Source organism: Amia ocellicauda, chromosome 10, assembly GCF_036373705.1.
Source record: "Amia ocellicauda isolate fAmiCal2 chromosome 10, fAmiCal2.hap1, whole genome shotgun sequence".
In the NCBI taxonomy this organism is placed as follows: Eukaryota; Metazoa; Chordata; class Actinopteri; order Amiiformes; family Amiidae; genus Amia; species Amia ocellicauda.
Window position 1 is genome coordinate 8,008,351 of NC_089859.1, and position 18,579 is coordinate 8,026,929.

An 18,579-nucleotide genomic window follows, 5' to 3' on the forward strand; every position below is an offset into this window, starting at 1 on the left:
TTTGTGACATATATGTCATGCCTGGGCCCTAAGGGGAAATTTAGGATTAATGTACATTAAAAAAATATATTAATAGTAGTTCATTTTTCTATTATGTTTTAAAATAATTAATTCAATTTATCTTCATATGTTCTTATTAAACATTATTGGTTTCAATGGTTCTATAGCATAGAAAGAGAGAACCTGATAAAGGTTGACTATCCAACTGCTCACTTATAATGTGTATTTTGTTTGAATTAAATTAGTTTCAAATGTAACATTTTATTAATGCATATTCATTATAATAACCTCCTTTTATAGATGATTAAAATGGTCCAGATTCAACAAGTACATTGTAAAAATAAATAAATACAAATATATATGTACAGGCATACAAAGGACTGCTTTGTTCAACGCTTCTTCACTAGGCCTGAAACTGACAGGCTTATCTGGAGAAAGTCGGCTCATCTTTAAAAGCTTGATGTCTGTATGTGTAAGGCTGAGACAGCTCTCTAACTGCCAGCAACGCCGTACCACTTATACTGACACACACACAAAACAACATTAGTAAATGTACATAAATTAATAAAAATTGTCACTTCCTGAAAAAACTGTCAAAACTATGTTCCTTTTCCCCTGCAACGAAGGTGCATTGTGGTAATGACACAATTTGCAATAATAGGCAGGAATGTAAAGGTTTTATGTTCTTGAAAATGTTAGTATGAAAAAATCACTGAATAATTAAAGAAATTAATTTTTTTTTAGTCGGGCAGTTCTGTGGTTCTGCAGAAATGTGCATTTGTGTGGAGAAATAACAAAACGGAATGTAATTTCCTCAAATACAACTTTCAGTGAACTTTGATCCCTAATTATGTTTGGATTTTAAAGGGGTGGCATAGGTATGTCTTTATATACTTATCGTGCCTTTGCGGTGTAGAGGGACTATTTTAAGGTATTTCATGTTTTGTAATTGAGCTGTTTCAGACAGCCTCTGACCTGACGGATGTTTCTGTGGTTTTCATGAACATGAGTTAACAACCTAAGTTTCCATTATGATTTACAAGACTTCTGGTTTCTGTATTTGACCCACTTGAGTGCAACTGTCTACTTTCTTAACTTAAATATATGAAGCAACCTCTCTCTCTCATACATACACACACACACACACACAAAACATTGAGGCATTAAGGCTGCCTTTAATTTTTGGTGTCTACTTCTCACGATTGTGAAAACGGAAGCAAAAATGTATACTTTAAGTCCATTTTAATGTCTGATTATTAAGGACAGCACAAACATTTTGGCAGAGCATACTGAAATCTCCCATGAAAAGTTTGGATGAGTTAAAAGTAACTTTAAGAAATGTATGAAGTAAATTTTAAACCTGAACAATTATGTAACATGTCTGTGTATATTGATTTCAGGATCACATAATGTGGTTATGTAATTAGTAACTTCATCAGCTCTGCAGTGATCAATAACATGTTATAAAAAGTTACAAAAAGGATAATCCATCTATTCCTGTCTGCACCGGATTCTAGGGGAAAAAAGGACCACAAATCTGGCACAAGCTAATTATCTGTCCAAGTAATGAATTAATGCAATAAAAAGATCTAAAGACCCAAAAACAGGTTCTGCTGCAACACCTCTGTCGTTCAGTACAATTGATGGTTCCAGAAATGGTCCGTGACAAGTCAGCGAAGGAGAGGAAATGCCTCTTAAATTTCAGAGGCTTTTAAACAAAGATGTCACCGTCTGTCATTTCAGACAGTTAGCAAGCTGTTCCCCCCCCCCCCCCCCCGATTTCGAATCTATTTAACGAAGGACAATTCTTATCAGAGCTATATATAGATTTCCCCAGATTTGCCAGTCATTTAGGTAAGAACAGAGGTGAAGTGAAGTTGCAGACAGCCGGGTAGTGGTCATACTGGCTTTTCCCATCCACAGCTTGACTTACATTTTCATAACCATAATGGCAGCTTGCCAGGTCTTGTATGTATTCTGGGAGGTGACGGATCTTTTTTCTATTTTTAGTTTTAATTTCCACTCTGCAGTAATGAATGAGTGAACTCGCATCAACAGCTATTTTTTAGGTTTAGATTGTGTCTCTTGTGCACCATTAAAATCTGAAATATTTTGGTTTTTACTATAGGCCTAGATCAGTATTTATTTATTTATTTATTTATTTGATTTTTTTAGCTACTCATTTAAGTATATTTTTTTAACTTTGTGGACACATTCAATTTCCCATTTTCTATTTTTCTGCCAGCGACAGACAGATCAGTTTTCAAATACAGTGATAGGGAGTAGTTTAAACTGATTCAAAATTAATTCAGCAGAGTCCCTTGGAGCCCTATTCTATGAAGTCCATTGAGGCACTTACTTTCAGCCAGAGGCTTGACCTCCTCCTAAAAGCCACAAGCTTGAGTTCTGTTGATTTTGTATTGGAACACTATGTACGAAGTAGTCATTCTTCCCAGCATGCATCACAGGCTGTGGTGTGTCCCCTAGTCTTTGGCTACTGTCAGTCACTCCTATTGCTGTGTGAGCATTAGCAATGTAGTTCTCCAAATAGCCATCAGAGTTCCCTCTTTCCATTTTAAATGTGCATGTCTGCAGTGACCAGGATGCCTTTCTAAACTGACCATTCCCAATGTGAAATTCAGTCCCAAAAGATGCTCAGTCCATTTTTAGGTGCTTTCCATTTGTAACCCCGGCAGGTAGACACTCAATCTTAGCTCCAACTTAGAGCAGGCAGAACTTATTAAAAAGGTGATCAGAAACCCTAGAGAAACTGCATTGCCAGCAGGAAGCCAAACTGAAATGGGTATCAAAGGTGGCTTTTTCAAACACTAATTTAAAGGTGTGTAACAGGCTAACGGGTTTTTGATTCCTGTAATCCATTATGCCAGGAGAATTATGGTGCACTTGGTCAACCAAAGGGATTCTCTGGTGCTGCTTTTAAAAGCTTAACAAATAGTTGCTTAGAGAAAAGGAGAAATAAAAGCTTTGTATGTGAAGTGTTACAAAACCGGGTGTGTAGCCTTTATAGTGAGAATTTTAGTATCAGTCATGGCTGTTTCTAGTAAGATGTGTGTTTTACCCTGGATACAATTAAGATTGGGCTTGATCTTTTTTGGTATTTATGCAATATGGTAAGTCATTTTAATATAAACTTCATAGCCAGAAGAAAGGCTCCATCCATTACTGGAGTGTGGCATGGCTTGGAAAAGGGGGCTGACTGACCAGTAGAGAGTATTTAATTGTAGGCTCTGGGGGGGTGAAACCTCTGATAAATGCAAAGGATTACAAATTATTCATAAGTTTCCTTTAACAAAAAAGTACTTAATTCATGATGGATACCTTCAGTCTCCTTCTGTGGATTTAAAAAGGAAGGAAATAATGAGAATTTAATGTTGGTTTAATTATATTGTAAAAGTTATGCAAAAGATGTTTGACTACAATTCCTTAATTAACAATTTGTGGGGTTTGTAATATGGCATGTTGATTTACCATGCCGTATTGCAATGCTCGATTGGAACCTGGATTAGGGATCTGCATCTGTATCATATGATACAAACTTCCTTTGAAGAGAAGAGTTACTTTCCTTGTGTATTTTCTTTCTTATAGACCTTTTTAAGTGCTCTGGGTTGGTAGCAGGCCATGCTGTGACAGAGGTAACTTCTCACCACAGCAGGTCAAAGTCAGTGGACAGTTTTCTTAACCATCATGCTGTTGCTTTAACCACATCATCCATGCTTTATCTTTCACTTCGGCTTTCAGCTTGTGACTGGCAGTAAGAGAAGACATTAAGCCATGGTTCTCAATTTTGTAGAATCCTGTAGCTGACGCGTCTGCTTTTATACCCATATTGATATGTTACTCATGTATTCACGGTCTAATGCTAGACTCAAACTGGTTTTGCTAATATGAAAAGTAAATCAACACCGTTTGTCCTCTGGCCAGGAGAGCTGAAGGCCTCATCACCATTCTTCACATGTGGTTGTGAATCACTGGCTTGTGGGCTATGTGTGCAGCGATGCGCCAGCTGGGATAAAAGGTCAGAAAACTGTGCTATTTGCAGATGGGAGCAAAGTGTATAATAAATCAGGATTATTCGTTAATGCGGAGATGGAGCGGATAGTCTCTCTATCAAGAGGTGTCACTGGGTTTCGAGCAGATAAATTAAGCGTGCAGGTTTTAGAATAATTGCAAGAGTGTCTGTGTACACCTATGAAAACCTTTGGTATAGGATGATTGAAGAGTTCTGGCTATTGTCCCACCTGAGCTTTCAATTGCATAATTGGTCCAAATCCTTGAGAGAGAGAGAGAGAGAGAGAGAGAGAGAGAGAGAGAGAGAGAGAGAGAGAGAGAGAGAGAGAGAGAGACTTCAGTCTTCATGGTTAACTGAGTAACCTAAGATGCACTTGAATCTTGGTCCTCTTGGGGAAACTGTGACCTACACTCTAGGTCAAAACTCCTTTAGTGGATGTGCAGAGGTACTGGAATAGGGGGCGGGTCACCAGGATATCTTTTAACAAACTCTCTGAACAAATGTTACCTGTAGTGCCGTTTTACATATATGACATTGAAAAACATGGTGACATTGTTCATTTTCAGCACCCTCTTCTTTCCAGTTGTCTATTTGAGAACATGTTTTTAAAAAGCATTTTTCCGGGTGCCTCTAAGACAAACCAGTGTGATCATGGTGTAGTTACAAAGCATGTTGCCTGTTCCTCTGTGAAGTGTAAGAAATGCAAGTTGTGTGTGTGAGGACTTCCCTTGGATCTTATGAAAGATTATTTAGTGAAGAAATAATGATCAGACCCTAAGACCCTGAGGCTCCAAAGCTTAAGGAAAGGGACATTGTACCACAAAGTTGAGTCTTATTATGTAGTGTATGCATTTAATATTTCTGACTAAGGCACAACTCCAAGTACCTGAGCAATTAAGCCTTGACCAAATGTGACAATCTTAGGAACCCAGCATAGTGACATTGCAATAACAGATCAATTTACACAATGAACCCTGTTACACTCACAGAATTAGTTTCCTTCTTGAAAAGCCAATACTGAAACTTCTATTTGGACGGAACTGAAATAAGTGGATTAAATCTCTAGTTCACCACAGCTATGTCATTTAACTTGCTGTTACCCTGTGCTTTATTTCTGAGAAATGTACCAGTTTATGTATTACAATTTTTTTTTTTCCACTCCTTATTAATCAAGGTTTAGTTCTTGGTTCTTGTACTCAGATTGAAGTGGGTGTTAAGCTGTGTTGAACTGAGTAAACTTTGATTGAAAAACAAAGAGTACTTTTAATTGTGTAAGACATTAACCCTAGGAACCACTGAATATATATTTTTTTCTGAAATTGCCACAAGATATGTCCTCCCTGTGGTCTTTTTGTTTCCCCCTCTTCGTTTCATTATCTGGTAAATGATAAAAAAACACACACATTTGTACTACTGCCATTTCTTTGATTAGTGCTAAACTTTTAAGTCTTTATAGTTTTCAAAATGATGGATTTAATAAGAAAAAACGATGGTTTACTTAAACACTCCTTCCAACACATGGGAAATGGGGGAATAAACTTTAATTTTGAAATTTGCCACCAAAGTTGTGCTTCAAACCATTAATTATGTCTTGATGTTTTGATCTGTAGACTAAGGTATTAACAGAGCATTCAGTGGGAATATTTCAAGGCCGATAAGCTCCATAAAGGTGTCCATAGCTCTTTAATTGTCAGGGAATCGTGACAACCTGCAGCCAGCGTTGAAACCTTGGCTGGAGAAAAAATGTAAAGGTGGCGTAGAGACTTTTTTTTTTTAATTCATACTCTACTCTCTGTCTGTATGCCTCTCATGTGCATTCTCATGAAACTGTAAAAGAGAAATGAAACTCCTTCCTAAAAGTTTACCCGGATGACAGCAAAGGTCAGACGCTTTTCTGATCCTAATTCATGAGTTTTACTTTTTGTCATTCTGCATACATTATTTACATAGGTTTACACTGGAAAACTGCACTGTGTGATGGCAGTGGACCCCCCAGCTTTTTGTTTTGATTTAGAGGCTTGTGTTACACCACTGACAGAATCTGTATTCAAATTTGTGGATGCGAAGATATAAGCATATATATATATATATATATATATATATATATATATATATATATATATATATATATATATATATATATATATATATATGAAGAAAGTGGCACACCTTTATGGAAGCAGCATTAATGTGCGGATTGTATGAGGTCTTGCTTTTATTCAAAACCACTGTACAGACCAGTAGAGGAAATCGGAATGAAACATGTTTCCAGAAGCTCTCTTAAAAACATGAGTCATTGCAAACGATTTGTAACCGACAGTGAAATTGCCTCTGTATTTATTAATGAAACATCATACCAAACTCTAAGCATGCAGTATAAAATAGGGCTCTACACTAAATCAACCTTGCATTTCTGAGATGAGGACTCTTCTTAAATTTCTCCGGTATCAACAGTGGTTATCTGCAACCTGTTCTGTGCTCTTTGGAAGTGGAACAAGCAGGGGGTTAAATGTTCTAGCCATGGCTCTCAGTTAATCAAATGAAGTGGCCTGTGTTTTAAAAGGAAATGTTAGTGCTGCTTGATTCTGAATCTGTTTTGCAAGATGATGAGTCTGGGTCCTGCAGAGACGACGTCTTTTTGATGTTGAATGCTTAATTTAGAGAAGCTGCAGATGAACGTTCAGTGAGTCGTCTAGGATTCGGCTCCAAATACAGAAACCTCCCGTGTTGCTGTTAAAGATGGTAAATCACTGAAGAAAACTCGAAACACAGAAAAAGACTCAAGATTAACCGGCCTAGAGAGAATGAAGCTGGGCTCTTATTGCATTAAATGGGTCACAATCTTTTCATAAAGTGAATATCAAAACCTGCACAGGCTTAAGGAGAACTTCTGCTCAGCAGCTAGTTTTTGTTTTTGCAGAAGATTATCAAAGACAAATCTGTACAATATGGTGAAAGCAATCAGAAGGTAATACATGATAAGCTCTACGTCATGCAAAGGCTTAAAAGCAGTACAGTCAACCTGTACTTTTTTTATTTTTTCTTGCGTAGTATGCAAGTACAGCTGCTAAATTTAGCTCTTTGATTAAGCTGATAGCACCACCTAATTTCCATGGCCAAGCCCTTTGTGAATGACTGACTGATGAATCCAGTGATTAATCTAGTAGGCCTAATTTATGTGCATCGTTGGCCCTTTTTCTTTTTTCTTACAAGAAGTTTCTTAAAATTTATATATTTCTATTAATAAAGCGCAGAGCTATTTCAGAAAGGATGTGGGTTTTTGGGTGACGTCCACCCCCGCATTTCAAAACAGGGTTGACAAAAAAATAAAAATAAAGAAATAACAAAAGCCGTGCAGTCAAGCTTTCACAGCGGTTTCAGGGAAAGCAAGAGGGGTGCAAAAGAGCATGTGTGAAAAGAGAGACAAAATGCAAAAAATTTGCCCTAGCATCTGAAGGACTCAGATTAAAAAGCTTTTTATTTACTGTATACAGGGCTGGCACACAACATAATTGGACATAAACACGGCTAAGCCATTTCTAAAAATCTGCACACCTGCTGCAAACTTTATATATATATATATATATATATATATATATATATATATATAAAAAAAAGACGTTCTATCTTCAAGGTGTTTTTGAAACTCTGTGCCTTAACATGCTTTCAGATTCAAGACCAATGAATGGATGTTAACCGTATTTGTTAATATGTGCAAACTCCCACGGGGGAGAGAGGGGCACCGAGCAGCAGTGTTTTGCTCTGAATGCACACTCGTTAAATCTACACAGTGAAATCCATCATTCATGCAGCGTAGCTCTTTATTCACGCACGGAGTGGAAGGAGGCTGGCTGACTGTAAACTGTTTAGACGCAATCTGTTTTCGGCTCCAGGTTCTTGTCTGAAGTCTGCTGGGCGCCCTCCTAATGCATTACCCCCCGTTTCTCGGCCCGTTGAACCTTGCCGTATTTGCTCTTGCGCCAGTGCCTTCCCAGTGCAGCCCGGAGCGTCGGAGTGCAAGCCGTGGCCGAGGCACACGGTTCTGTCCTCTGCTACCAGCTTGATTTTTCCTCATTGCCCAATAGCGCTAATGTAACTTTGGTTGTTGTCATGGCAACCCACACAGACTTATGGCAAACCACGATGAAAGGCATCTTCTGCAGCTCTTGAGAAATCTCGTAAGGATGCCTCCTGACTTTTGCATTGGGTTATTTACCAGAAAACATCTGCTAGCAACCTTTTTTCTTTTCCATTTCTTTTTTTTTCTCCTGTCACAAATGATTCTCAAGCAGCAACAAGCATTCGTACACCTGTGTGTCTGCAGTGCGCTCTAAGATGGCCACATTCAGATAATGGGGTTTCCTGCTGAATGGCAGCTATGTTCTGCTCAATAGTGTATCGTTCTGCACGGCTTTGCCCATGTAACAATACAAACAAGCTTGTGCATTTCATGTGCATCTTTCCGAGCAGAAAACTGTAGCCAGAAGAGGTTGACAGTGGATTTTTTTTAAGGGCAATGACTATATGTTAGTAGGCTTGTGAACAGTGCAGTGCTAAAATTAAAAAGTATGCAATAAACCTCCTACCCCTTGCATTAGGTATTTAAAATTGTGATGTACATATACCTCGCCATATCTGAATATCTGTTTTGTTATTCATAATTTATTTCTTAGTCTGTCAGAAGTCAAAGCAAATACTTTTCCCGAAGCAATGTGTTAGTTTGTTCAATTAAGTAACTAACTAATTAATTAACTAACATCAGTACATAAATTACAACCATATTGTGTGCAGTGTGGTCAGAGCAAGAAACAGTTACCAAAAGTACAGAAGCAGGTGATAAAGCAGGTGTGAAAGATAGTGCTGTATTGTGGACTAGAGAAAGCTACTGTATGAAAGATGCATGGGTTATAGCTTCTGTATGGATATAGATGCCGTGAAGCAGTTTCGGAGTTCCAGGTCTGTGCCGACCTCCTTCCTGCTGCGGATAATCCAGTGTTTTGACTTGGAGGAGCTTCACAGGAGCAGGGAGGATCGGGGAGTTAGCTCCCACACTGCTGACAGGTACAAATGACTGCAGCACTCAGGAACAAGACCAGCTGTCTCTGAATGCTGCCCCCTTGTGGATATGAACAGCTCTGCATTCCCACATAAACAGAAATATGTATTTATCGATCTGTTGATTTTTAGGAACTATTTTCTCCTTATTCTGATTTCCATATGATTTTTAGGCAGCTCCATAATTTCCAACATTTATGTCTATTACATTTATACCCTTAAACATATTTTGACACTTATAAAGGACAATATAAAATGTGAATCCGGTATGAAATGTTCATTGATTTGCTGCAGTAAAACCATAATTAGCATTATATTGCCTTGGTACACACATCAGACAACCGCTTTGAATCATACTGGAAGTGCAATCGCCTATCTTGCTCTGATCAGCTACAATCTTTTGGGTTTTTCTATTTGAACCGTGTTAATTTCCGTATGCTGATTCTGGCCGTGAATTACATATTGATTTTTTTCTGTGTATTACTCACTGTGCCGCTCTTATCTGTTGAGCCCCAGAAGGATTAGCTAGCTTGGGGCCCCTGTCTTCCCTGGGACAGGATTCGTTTTGTGATGAGGTCTGGGATATTTTTATCCATGCAGTCTCATTATCTCTAAAGAGGAGGATTCACCTACCCTTCTACAGGGCATAGAGGCCTAATCCAAACCGAGCACTGAATTGAGAGCGAGGCCAAGAATAAAATCTTCGAAACATGCCATGTATTTTTGTCAGGGATGGTCATGAATAGGTATGAAGCCCTCGGTTTTCTTTCCGTTAAATTAACTTCATTCCCATCCCATATGCTACATGCTTTGATTTTCCAGATGACACATTTCAGATTTGAAAACAATGGAAACATTTTGTAGAGATGCATGAAAAGGTAATTTCTACGTTTTGGGGTTTTGTTTTTACGCAGAAGATGAAACATTGCTGGTCTGGTTCCAACGTTTGAGGATGGGGGGATATCATCAAAAGAGAAAAATGTTGAGAGCTTATCTGTTCTTTCGAAATGACAAACCAAATGTATGTTCAGTCTGTTATATTATTTGCCTCCTCCTACCATGCTATGCCTAGACCCGTTTTATTTCTATTATAAGGAAAACACAGTTAAGCGTCACATTATCCTGTCAAGATGCTAGTTTAAGATTTCCTATTGACGTGTTAAATGTTCTCGGCTACAGCAGGATTTATGTTTGTATGTGTATATTTTAAAAATATTATTTTATCTACACATTTTCTATGAGTTTCCTGAAGAATGTATCTAGGTATTTGGTTTAAAGTGCCCATATGAGTTTTGACTTTTGTTTTTTAAAAATAGCGCTGTCTATTCTTCCCAAGGCCCTTAAGGCATGTCAAATCTCTCTGAGCTTCACCTCTATGCATCCCTCTGCCGGGTATTTGTTCCTCTTCCTGCTATCTCGCTAGACAGGTTGCTCAACTCCACATGGCAGGTCTATTTTTAACTCCAGTCCTGCCCTCAACAATCTGTCACCTTTTTTTTACCTGGGTGATTTCAAAGGTAAGGTGAGTGTGTGGCTGGGTGGGGAGGCAGGAGGAGGGAGCTTGTTTGGTTGTATGCATATCCAATTGGCTGGGGGGGCGGTCGTGAGCGTACATGTGAGCTGAGCTGGGCCGTCTGTCAGCCTCCGTCTCACAACTCCCTTGTCATGCCTCTAAACTACAGTCCGAGCACCCGCTGTGTGTCTCCAAGTGTTTTGCAATTCGTGTTTGAGAAGGACAATATGGGGCTGAGGATAGGGAACAAGCTGGACCCGTTCAGTGAAAGAAAGGTTTGGGTGCCATTTCATTCATTCCTATTTGTTTGTTGTTCTTGTCTATTTTAGGTGTTGGGAGAATTTGGGTTTTTTGCATTCAATTTTGTTCTTTTGTCATATGTTTTTTTCAAAGCGAGGGTCTGCCTCCCTGGCCTTTCGAACACTTGTTTTCAATCTCTCATAAGCTCTTAATTACTTCATCGATCTTGTTATTTGCTTAGTTGATCTCTGGCTCAGTCAGGTGGGTAGAACTGTCTCTCCCCCTCCTTCGTGCTTCAAACACTGATCAGCTAAAGAGATCTGGATTAGAGATGAGGCACATTTTGTCCAGTTTATACAATACTATTGTACATAAGTGGACCAATTAAGTAGATAAGAGCTCAGCTGGACCATTAGACAGTAAAGCCTTCCAAAAAACAGGCTTTGAGTTTGTGGTTAGAGACACCATTATGATTTTAGTGAACGTTTTAAGATCAAGTCTTTCTGCATTGGAGGGTTTTGAATACTGAGTTTCATGTTGCATGACATTCACCAGATCAAACCTTTGATTTCTTATCTGACTGGTATTATTGCATGTGTCAGATTTACAACATGTGTTATACATGTGTGCTTTTTCTACAGTCAGTGTTTGGCTTCAGAAATGCCATGCATTCAGTGTACTGCTGTTAACTTGTTCAATACATGGATGTTCCCCAGCTGAGTGACAACTCTTAGTAGATTATCAATTAATGCTGCACAGACTCAAGTGAGAGCTGTACAGGATTGCACATAATATCCAAGGCTCATTCTTACTTGGTTTCTTAAAATACAACCATTGAAACAAAATACTTAAATGAAAGGAGTGAAACCCAGCACAGAGCTGGTGCCAAGTTCTAACCCCATCCAACCAGAAGACGGAAGACACAGGTGTGTGCCAGGACCATGACTCAAAACCCCTGATGTATGTTGCCATCATTAAAGCTTTATTTCATGCAATTCAAACTGTGCACACATCTAATAAAACAAAGTAAAGTTGAATTCCCTGTGCTGGCTTCATACACACTAATACTAATTAATAAATCACTCTAATTTGAATAGACACTCACTGATCAAATACCAAACAAAACTTCTCTTGGTCTGATTGGTTGCAGTAACAATCACTATTAATGACTTGTTAGGGGTGAGTCAAATTACGGTAGTAAATAAACAACAACACATAACATGGAATAATAATGTAAAACATGAACATGAAAAATAAAGCAATTATGTAAATTAATGATGTATTCTATTATAGAAACCCGTTTTAATCATATCTGTTTATTTAAAAATACAGCTTAGTTTCTAGCAGTGTAATTGCCTTTTTCTCCAGAATCTTTTCTTGTTATCTCGCGCACCATGGTTGTGACGAACAAAGCGCCAGGGCAGGAGGTTAAGCTTCTGAGGAGTGTAAATGATGTAGGCAGTTCTGTTACAGCTTGACAACATTAACAAAGCATCTCTCAGAGTCAAGGGGGGCAACAATAGGTGCCGATTCAAAAGCTGCTTATTTTTAGTTTCCCTAACCACCTAGGGATTGTACATCTGTTTGAATCACATAAATGGGTTTTGAAAGTCCAGTTATTTTTAAAACAGACCGCTTTCGTAGTATTATCATCTACTGCTTGATGTCATCTAGGCCGTCCTATGTAATTTATATGCACTGTGCTCTGGGTTTAAATGGATTGTTCCAGGCCTATAACTGTATAATAACATACCTATAACTGAGGTCAACGATGGTCATACCTCTATTTTTACTTTGCCTACAACAAGGTTTCTGTGGTCTCTGAAGGTCTTTATTACTTAAAAGGTGTCATTTTTTTATTCTGATGGATGCGTGCCATCTCCTCATAAATACAATTCCCATTTGTTTTTCAGTTTTCTATGATGATGTTGATTGTTTGGCTGCCCCTGGTCAGGACAGTCAGTCCTTGTACAGCGTAGCATGACAAAATGCTAATACAGCTGGTGTATATGCATTGCTTATCAGTGCATGATGTCGTACCATGCCTGCTGTTATTACGCTAATGAAATCGGAACCACTGTATGTGAAGATAACTACTTAATTCACTCCTAAAGAGTAAGACATTTCAAATTATCCTTGCTTTTTGGTAACTGAGGATGAGAAAATCGGCACTGTAACAAACTACTGTATATTAGCGATTTGCTTGTCTGTAATTGTACACAATGTGCTCCACTATTTATTATTTGCAAACATGTCTGTCTTTATCACATTAGTTAAACAGCAGTAGACAATGCACTCATACGCAATCTGTCACTTGCTTTCTGTGAGAAATTATGTGAGGTGAATAATAGTTTTCCTCTGCAAAACCCATTTTAAACTAAGCGCACCAAAAGCACATCTTGCCCTTTTCCACAAAGATATGATTTGGTTTTCCAATTTCCCATTGAACAAGACTCTATGGGACAACATTTCTCACTCGTGCCGTCAACCTGTTTGGCATATTCATTTCCAGGCACAATGTTTTATCGTATATGCACAAAAATGTAAAAACACAAAATGAATGTGACTTTCTGGATTAAAAGCTACGTATGTGTTCTGTTATTGACGTGAGATCTCTAAGCAGCATTTTTTTTTTTTTTTTTTTTTACACTCTAGTGCATAAAGCTGTGTGGGCCTGAATATCAATTTATGTATAATAATGCACAGAGAGCAACGCTTGATACTGTACAATAATCCCGGTCAAACAGAATGAGCTCACCGCTGTCAAGGTAGCTTTAACAGCAAGACGGATAGCATCTTTTTAGTGTTTTGCAGAAATGGCAGAAACCGTAGGGGGCACACCCCAGCTTTATTTGTCATTTTTGTATATAATTCTCCAGGGAGATGATGTACTAGATGCAGTCTTTGTTTCCTTACAAACAGAAACATGTGTTATACAACAGTTTTAGTTCTGCAAGATTTATGGCCTATTCATAGCACACTGGAAACCATAAGTTGGTGACAGATTTACTGAGGCGGAGCAAACACAACAGATAATGTAATTGTCACTAGAATCTTGAGTTGCTGTTGCCCCAGTGATAAGGTTATACCAAAAAAAAAGTTAATTTCTGTTTGCTGGTCTACGCTGAAGTGCTTTATAAGGGTATGAATGATGAACAAATTTGTTTAACAGTGGAAAAAACTTTTTTTTAACTCTGTTTCAAAACATCCTGTTACTAAAAAAAGGCATCATTAATGAAAATTAACAAGTTAGCTTCCAGTAACTCGGGCATCAGTGCGTGTTATCTGAAGACCAGTATGTTGGTAGTATCTTTTACATCGAGTATGGTGTTGTCATTTCCTTTAAATAGGCCCTTCATAAAGCTATGTGGGGGGTTTTCTGGCTACAATGGAATCGTGTTTCAGATACTGGTCTGTTCATCTCGCCACTGAGCTGGTCTGCAGCTGCTACTCATACTCATGTCACAGAGGTGGACGAATTGTTGTCCAGCGATTTTTTTTTTTTTTTTTTAATGATCGTGAGGAACCGGTCTCGGCCCATATCAGCCCTTACTCACATTATTTGAGTCGCCCAAAGCTGGGTGTTTCAGTTAAAAGCATACAGCTTCCTATTCTCCTCAATATTAGAATTCAATCTAGCTATCATGCTGTTCTCAAAGCTTTTTTTTTTTTTTTCAATTGACCATCTGTGCTTCCATATCTATCTGTGTGACTGGCTGCTCTGTGACTCTGACTTGCCTTGTTTCATGGAGAGAACAGCTTAAGTGAAGTGCTGAGTTAAAGTGTGTGGAGATGGATTTTCACCGGGGACTTAATAAACCTCGGCCAAGACCAAACCTTCAGGCAGTTCCCTGTGCAGTGAACGGGGGTGACACGGCTCCACTGCTCCATGGCTCCGCTGCCGTTTCATTTTATAAGGAGGTGAGGGAGACCCAGCGGGTCATTTCAAATGAAATTCAAATACAATTTTCCTTACTTCTGGTGCAAGTCGGGTCCTTTAGTGTAGCCTTCAGGGCAGATGTAATCCCATCGGCATGCGTACACAATCCAGCACAGTGCTGTAAGACTTTATCCGCGTTAAACTGAACAACTATCTCTGGTCTCTGGATGGATAAATGGAAAGATGCAAGTTCTCTAGCTTGTGTAGTGACTAGAGAGATCTAATGTGGTTTACCCTCTAGATGGATCACCTGGTGGTTCTGCTATTTTGTAAATTGCCCTGAAATTAAATAAATGGGGTGTGAGCTTGGGTGCTAGATCTTTTCTGAAATATGTCTGTTGTATGGGTTTCACTACGCACCTCATTTATTTTAAATAGCAGCCCACAAGACTGTAAATCCCAAAGCTGTCCGCAAGGTTCCAAGAATATGTATTTGTTGTTGCTGTTTAACATTTTAAAAGATTTGTTTCATACATGATCTGTGATATCAGTTTGACATCACCCCTGTGATTTGGAATTGCTCTGATAAATTAAATTATATACCCATCTTTTTTCTGCTATAATGTGGTTGTTTAATGTACTTTATTCTTTGACCTCTGTGGGGTTTTCTTTTCCTTTGTTTCTTTTTGTATATAACAGCATGGATAGGCCATAATCAAAGCACATTGTAGTGTAATTTCTTAACTATTCAAGCTATCAGGGTTTTCACATTTGGTTTGCAAAATCTCTTAATCAATGTTCTTTACTTCTAGTCCTTCAGAGCTGCAGTCTTTTTGTTTTCACTGAGCTCACAATGACTTAATTAAGCCAATCATTGATGTGATTGATCTAAATTACCACTTGTTTCCGAGTCTTTAACCTTTGCACATGAGAGTGCCTATAAAACCTGCAGGCCTATGACTGCCCAAGACTAGGAAACATCATTGCTTTATATTGTAAACCTACCCTTGAGATTTAGACTTACTTAATTGTAAATTGTGATAGAAACCTGACCTAGTGTTTTGTTATTCTTCCTATGTGTGTGTGTGTAATACAAATGGTTGTGGGCGAGGTAAATGTTGTTTAAGCCCTGCGATGTGCAGTAATTTAATTTCTTGTAAGCCGAAGCACTGCTTGCCTTCATTAAAGGCATTGTTCCAACATAAGGAGTTGTTTGCCCATTGATTAAGCATCAGGTTAACGATTACAGTAGACTAGCTTGAATGTAAAAGAGCTGGTTACAGGAGCAGAGGACTTTCCATTTTGTACCTTATTTATGACCAAGAAAAAGTAATAGTTGCTTTAGGGAGGTAAAGCTAGAATCATTGACCTTTACTTCCAAGGTATTGGAATATTTTGTATTGGATTACAATCTGGAAGGATCCATATGACCTCAAACCTCATTTCTATGGTTAAGTAGCTTTTGATCATTTCATTGATTAGCAAACATGCTCACCTTTTCTAATTACCCTCATTTTATTCTGTCAAAGCAGGCCTCTGTGATAACTTGCCTAGTTTGATGGCCGCCGGCAGTGACAGGGTCTTTAAAGGCTGCAGTTTTATGAAAGAGAATCAATCACGCCTCACTTGCATTGCCTGCAAACTGTCAAAGCCCATTTTCCCATCATGCAATTTCAGCACAAGAATGAAGGCAGTTGCTTTTAGCTTCAAACCACTACCGTGAAAGGCACCTTGTATTTGTTTTTAGGTTTTTTTTTTTTAGTTTTTTTTAGTTTTTTTTAAACCACACTTAAAGTTTCTGTACAGCTAGCCAGAACCCCAGAGTCTGCACTAAGAAAAAATATAATAATTCTCACTGTCTAAAAGCAGGAAGGACATAATTAGAACATTTCTTATTATACACTATTCTGTATAGCTAGTTATTTTCTATGTATATTCTCAGCTTAGAAGCCACTCCTATGTATGTGTGCATTGATCGTTAAGGTTCATTTACTTCCCTATGCCACCTCAGCCACGGGAGAGAAGAGCATACCAATCTCACTCCCATCCCCACCCCGTAAGGTCAGTCTTTCTGAGTTTCCAAAAAGAAAGATGAAAGGAAAATAAAAACAAAAAAGTAAAAGTATGGGCTACCAATGAAGGACGCAACACATACTAACATATCCATTTATAAAAGTTTTCAGTTTTTTGTACAGCACTTGAATCTTGAATCCCTTGAATGCTTAACAAGTCAGTTTTATTTTTAAATGTGTCCTGATGGGAACAGAGTTTTGGGTTCATCAGGGACGTGTCTCTGCCGGGGCCAGTGTCTCTAAGCTCAGCTCACGCAGCTTTGTCAAGTACATTATTCATTTCCGGATCTGCACACTAAGGAGAGTGCCTAGAGACACAGAAATACATTTATCTATAATTAGAAAGTTGCTGAGCTATATTAACCCGAATACGGGAAGGTAAAATACTGTGAATATTTTTATTTCCTCATAGCAGTGTCGATTACTGTGTTGCTGTGACAGCCAGGACCGTGCAGGAACATAGTTTACGTGCTTTCTCTTTTCTCTTTCCTTCCTCATTGAATATAAATATGCCTTTAGTTTAAAATCAAATGTGACTTTCAAACACACGAGGCTGGGATGTAATTGTTTCTGCCCCTGAGCCTGGTTTCAGAGAGAAGTGCATGTTCAAACCGTGCAGTTAATCTCAGTGAACATTGTAATGCTTCAATCAAAACGAGAATCCAGAAGATTGGAACATCTGCAGGCTGTATCCCACCAGAATTGTCTGACATATATATTTTCTCTTTTCAAGGCCACTTCTAACCCATTATTTCTCATACTGATTAGTTGAATGAAACCTTCAAGGTGGTCTTTTTTAGTTTTTTAACAGTGAATCCACTCAGTCAGTCTGCAGGTAAAGTATTTTAAAAAGTCTTGGGATGCCAGCTGGGGTGGCGGCGGGGTGCCACCCTGGTGGACACGCCCCTGCAAATGTTTGAAGGAATTGCCCAGAAGGTAGATTAGGCCAAACCTCCACAATGTGATCGTGGGAATGTGCCTGAGGAACTTTGTAGCATTGTCCTTTTAGAATTAGAGACTTCAGCTGGCTGAAATGGAAGCTGAAATATGCATCTTGGCAGTTTCAATACGATGCAGATTGTACAACTGAAATCATACTAGATATGATTAGAGCTTAGAGTAGATTGTCTGAGAGGTCTGAATTTGACAAGTTCAGTAATAACCTGTTGGAAGGTCTCCCTTTCTCTGGTGAATTCACACAGTGTGCTTTAGAAGACTGAAGGGATGCTACATTCGCCGATAAGATTCAGAATCACATTCTGTATTCTCATCACAATAGTGAATAGTTACAATACAGAGTGTGCCAGTATCTATTCCCAATGAGAAAGGCCAGAATCCTCATATATCTCATAGGTCAATGCCTCAAGCCATTTTAAACTATAATAATGTAGAACTATGGATTCCTTTTATTAAAATATTAGCTTCTTATAATCACACTCAACTCAAAGCAGCTGTACATTAGTCTACCATAGAAATGTATTACAATCAATCTTAGGTGCCAGGATCAGGTTTAGAAATCATCTTGTATTGCAAATGTATTAAAGCCGTTCTCAAATGGGGCATTTTCCATATTCTTTCTATCCCATCTCACTTGGCATACATATAACTTAGTATTCAGAGGCCTCCTTCTCCCAGTCACACCATAAAAATTATTCCACTAATACACTTAAAGAGTGGCAGGCAATTTGAAGAGGGCGGTCACAGTTGGTTTAATCAGTGTACTGTGTTATGATACCAGGCAGAGCTACAATGACATAGTGTGTAGCCTCCTTTTTCCGAGATCAGCTAC

General features: G+C 38.5%; 1 protein-coding gene across 7 annotated transcripts in view; it reads left to right on the plus strand.

Moving 5' to 3' along the window:
* Window positions 1-18,579, plus strand: part of LOC136759800 (diacylglycerol kinase eta) — a 70,281-nt gene that overhangs the window by 21,874 nt on the left and 29,828 nt on the right. The window contains exon 1 of one of the 7 annotated variants that reach the window (XM_066714842.1): window positions 10,740-10,873. The exons of the other annotated variants lie outside the window; for them this stretch is intronic. Coding sequence (XP_066570939.1) covers window positions 10,751-10,873 — 123 coding nt within the window. The 5' untranslated portion in view covers window positions 10,740-10,750. Of the gene's footprint in view, window positions 1-10,739; window positions 10,874-18,579 lie in introns of those variants that run through there. 7 annotated transcript variants of the gene reach the window in all.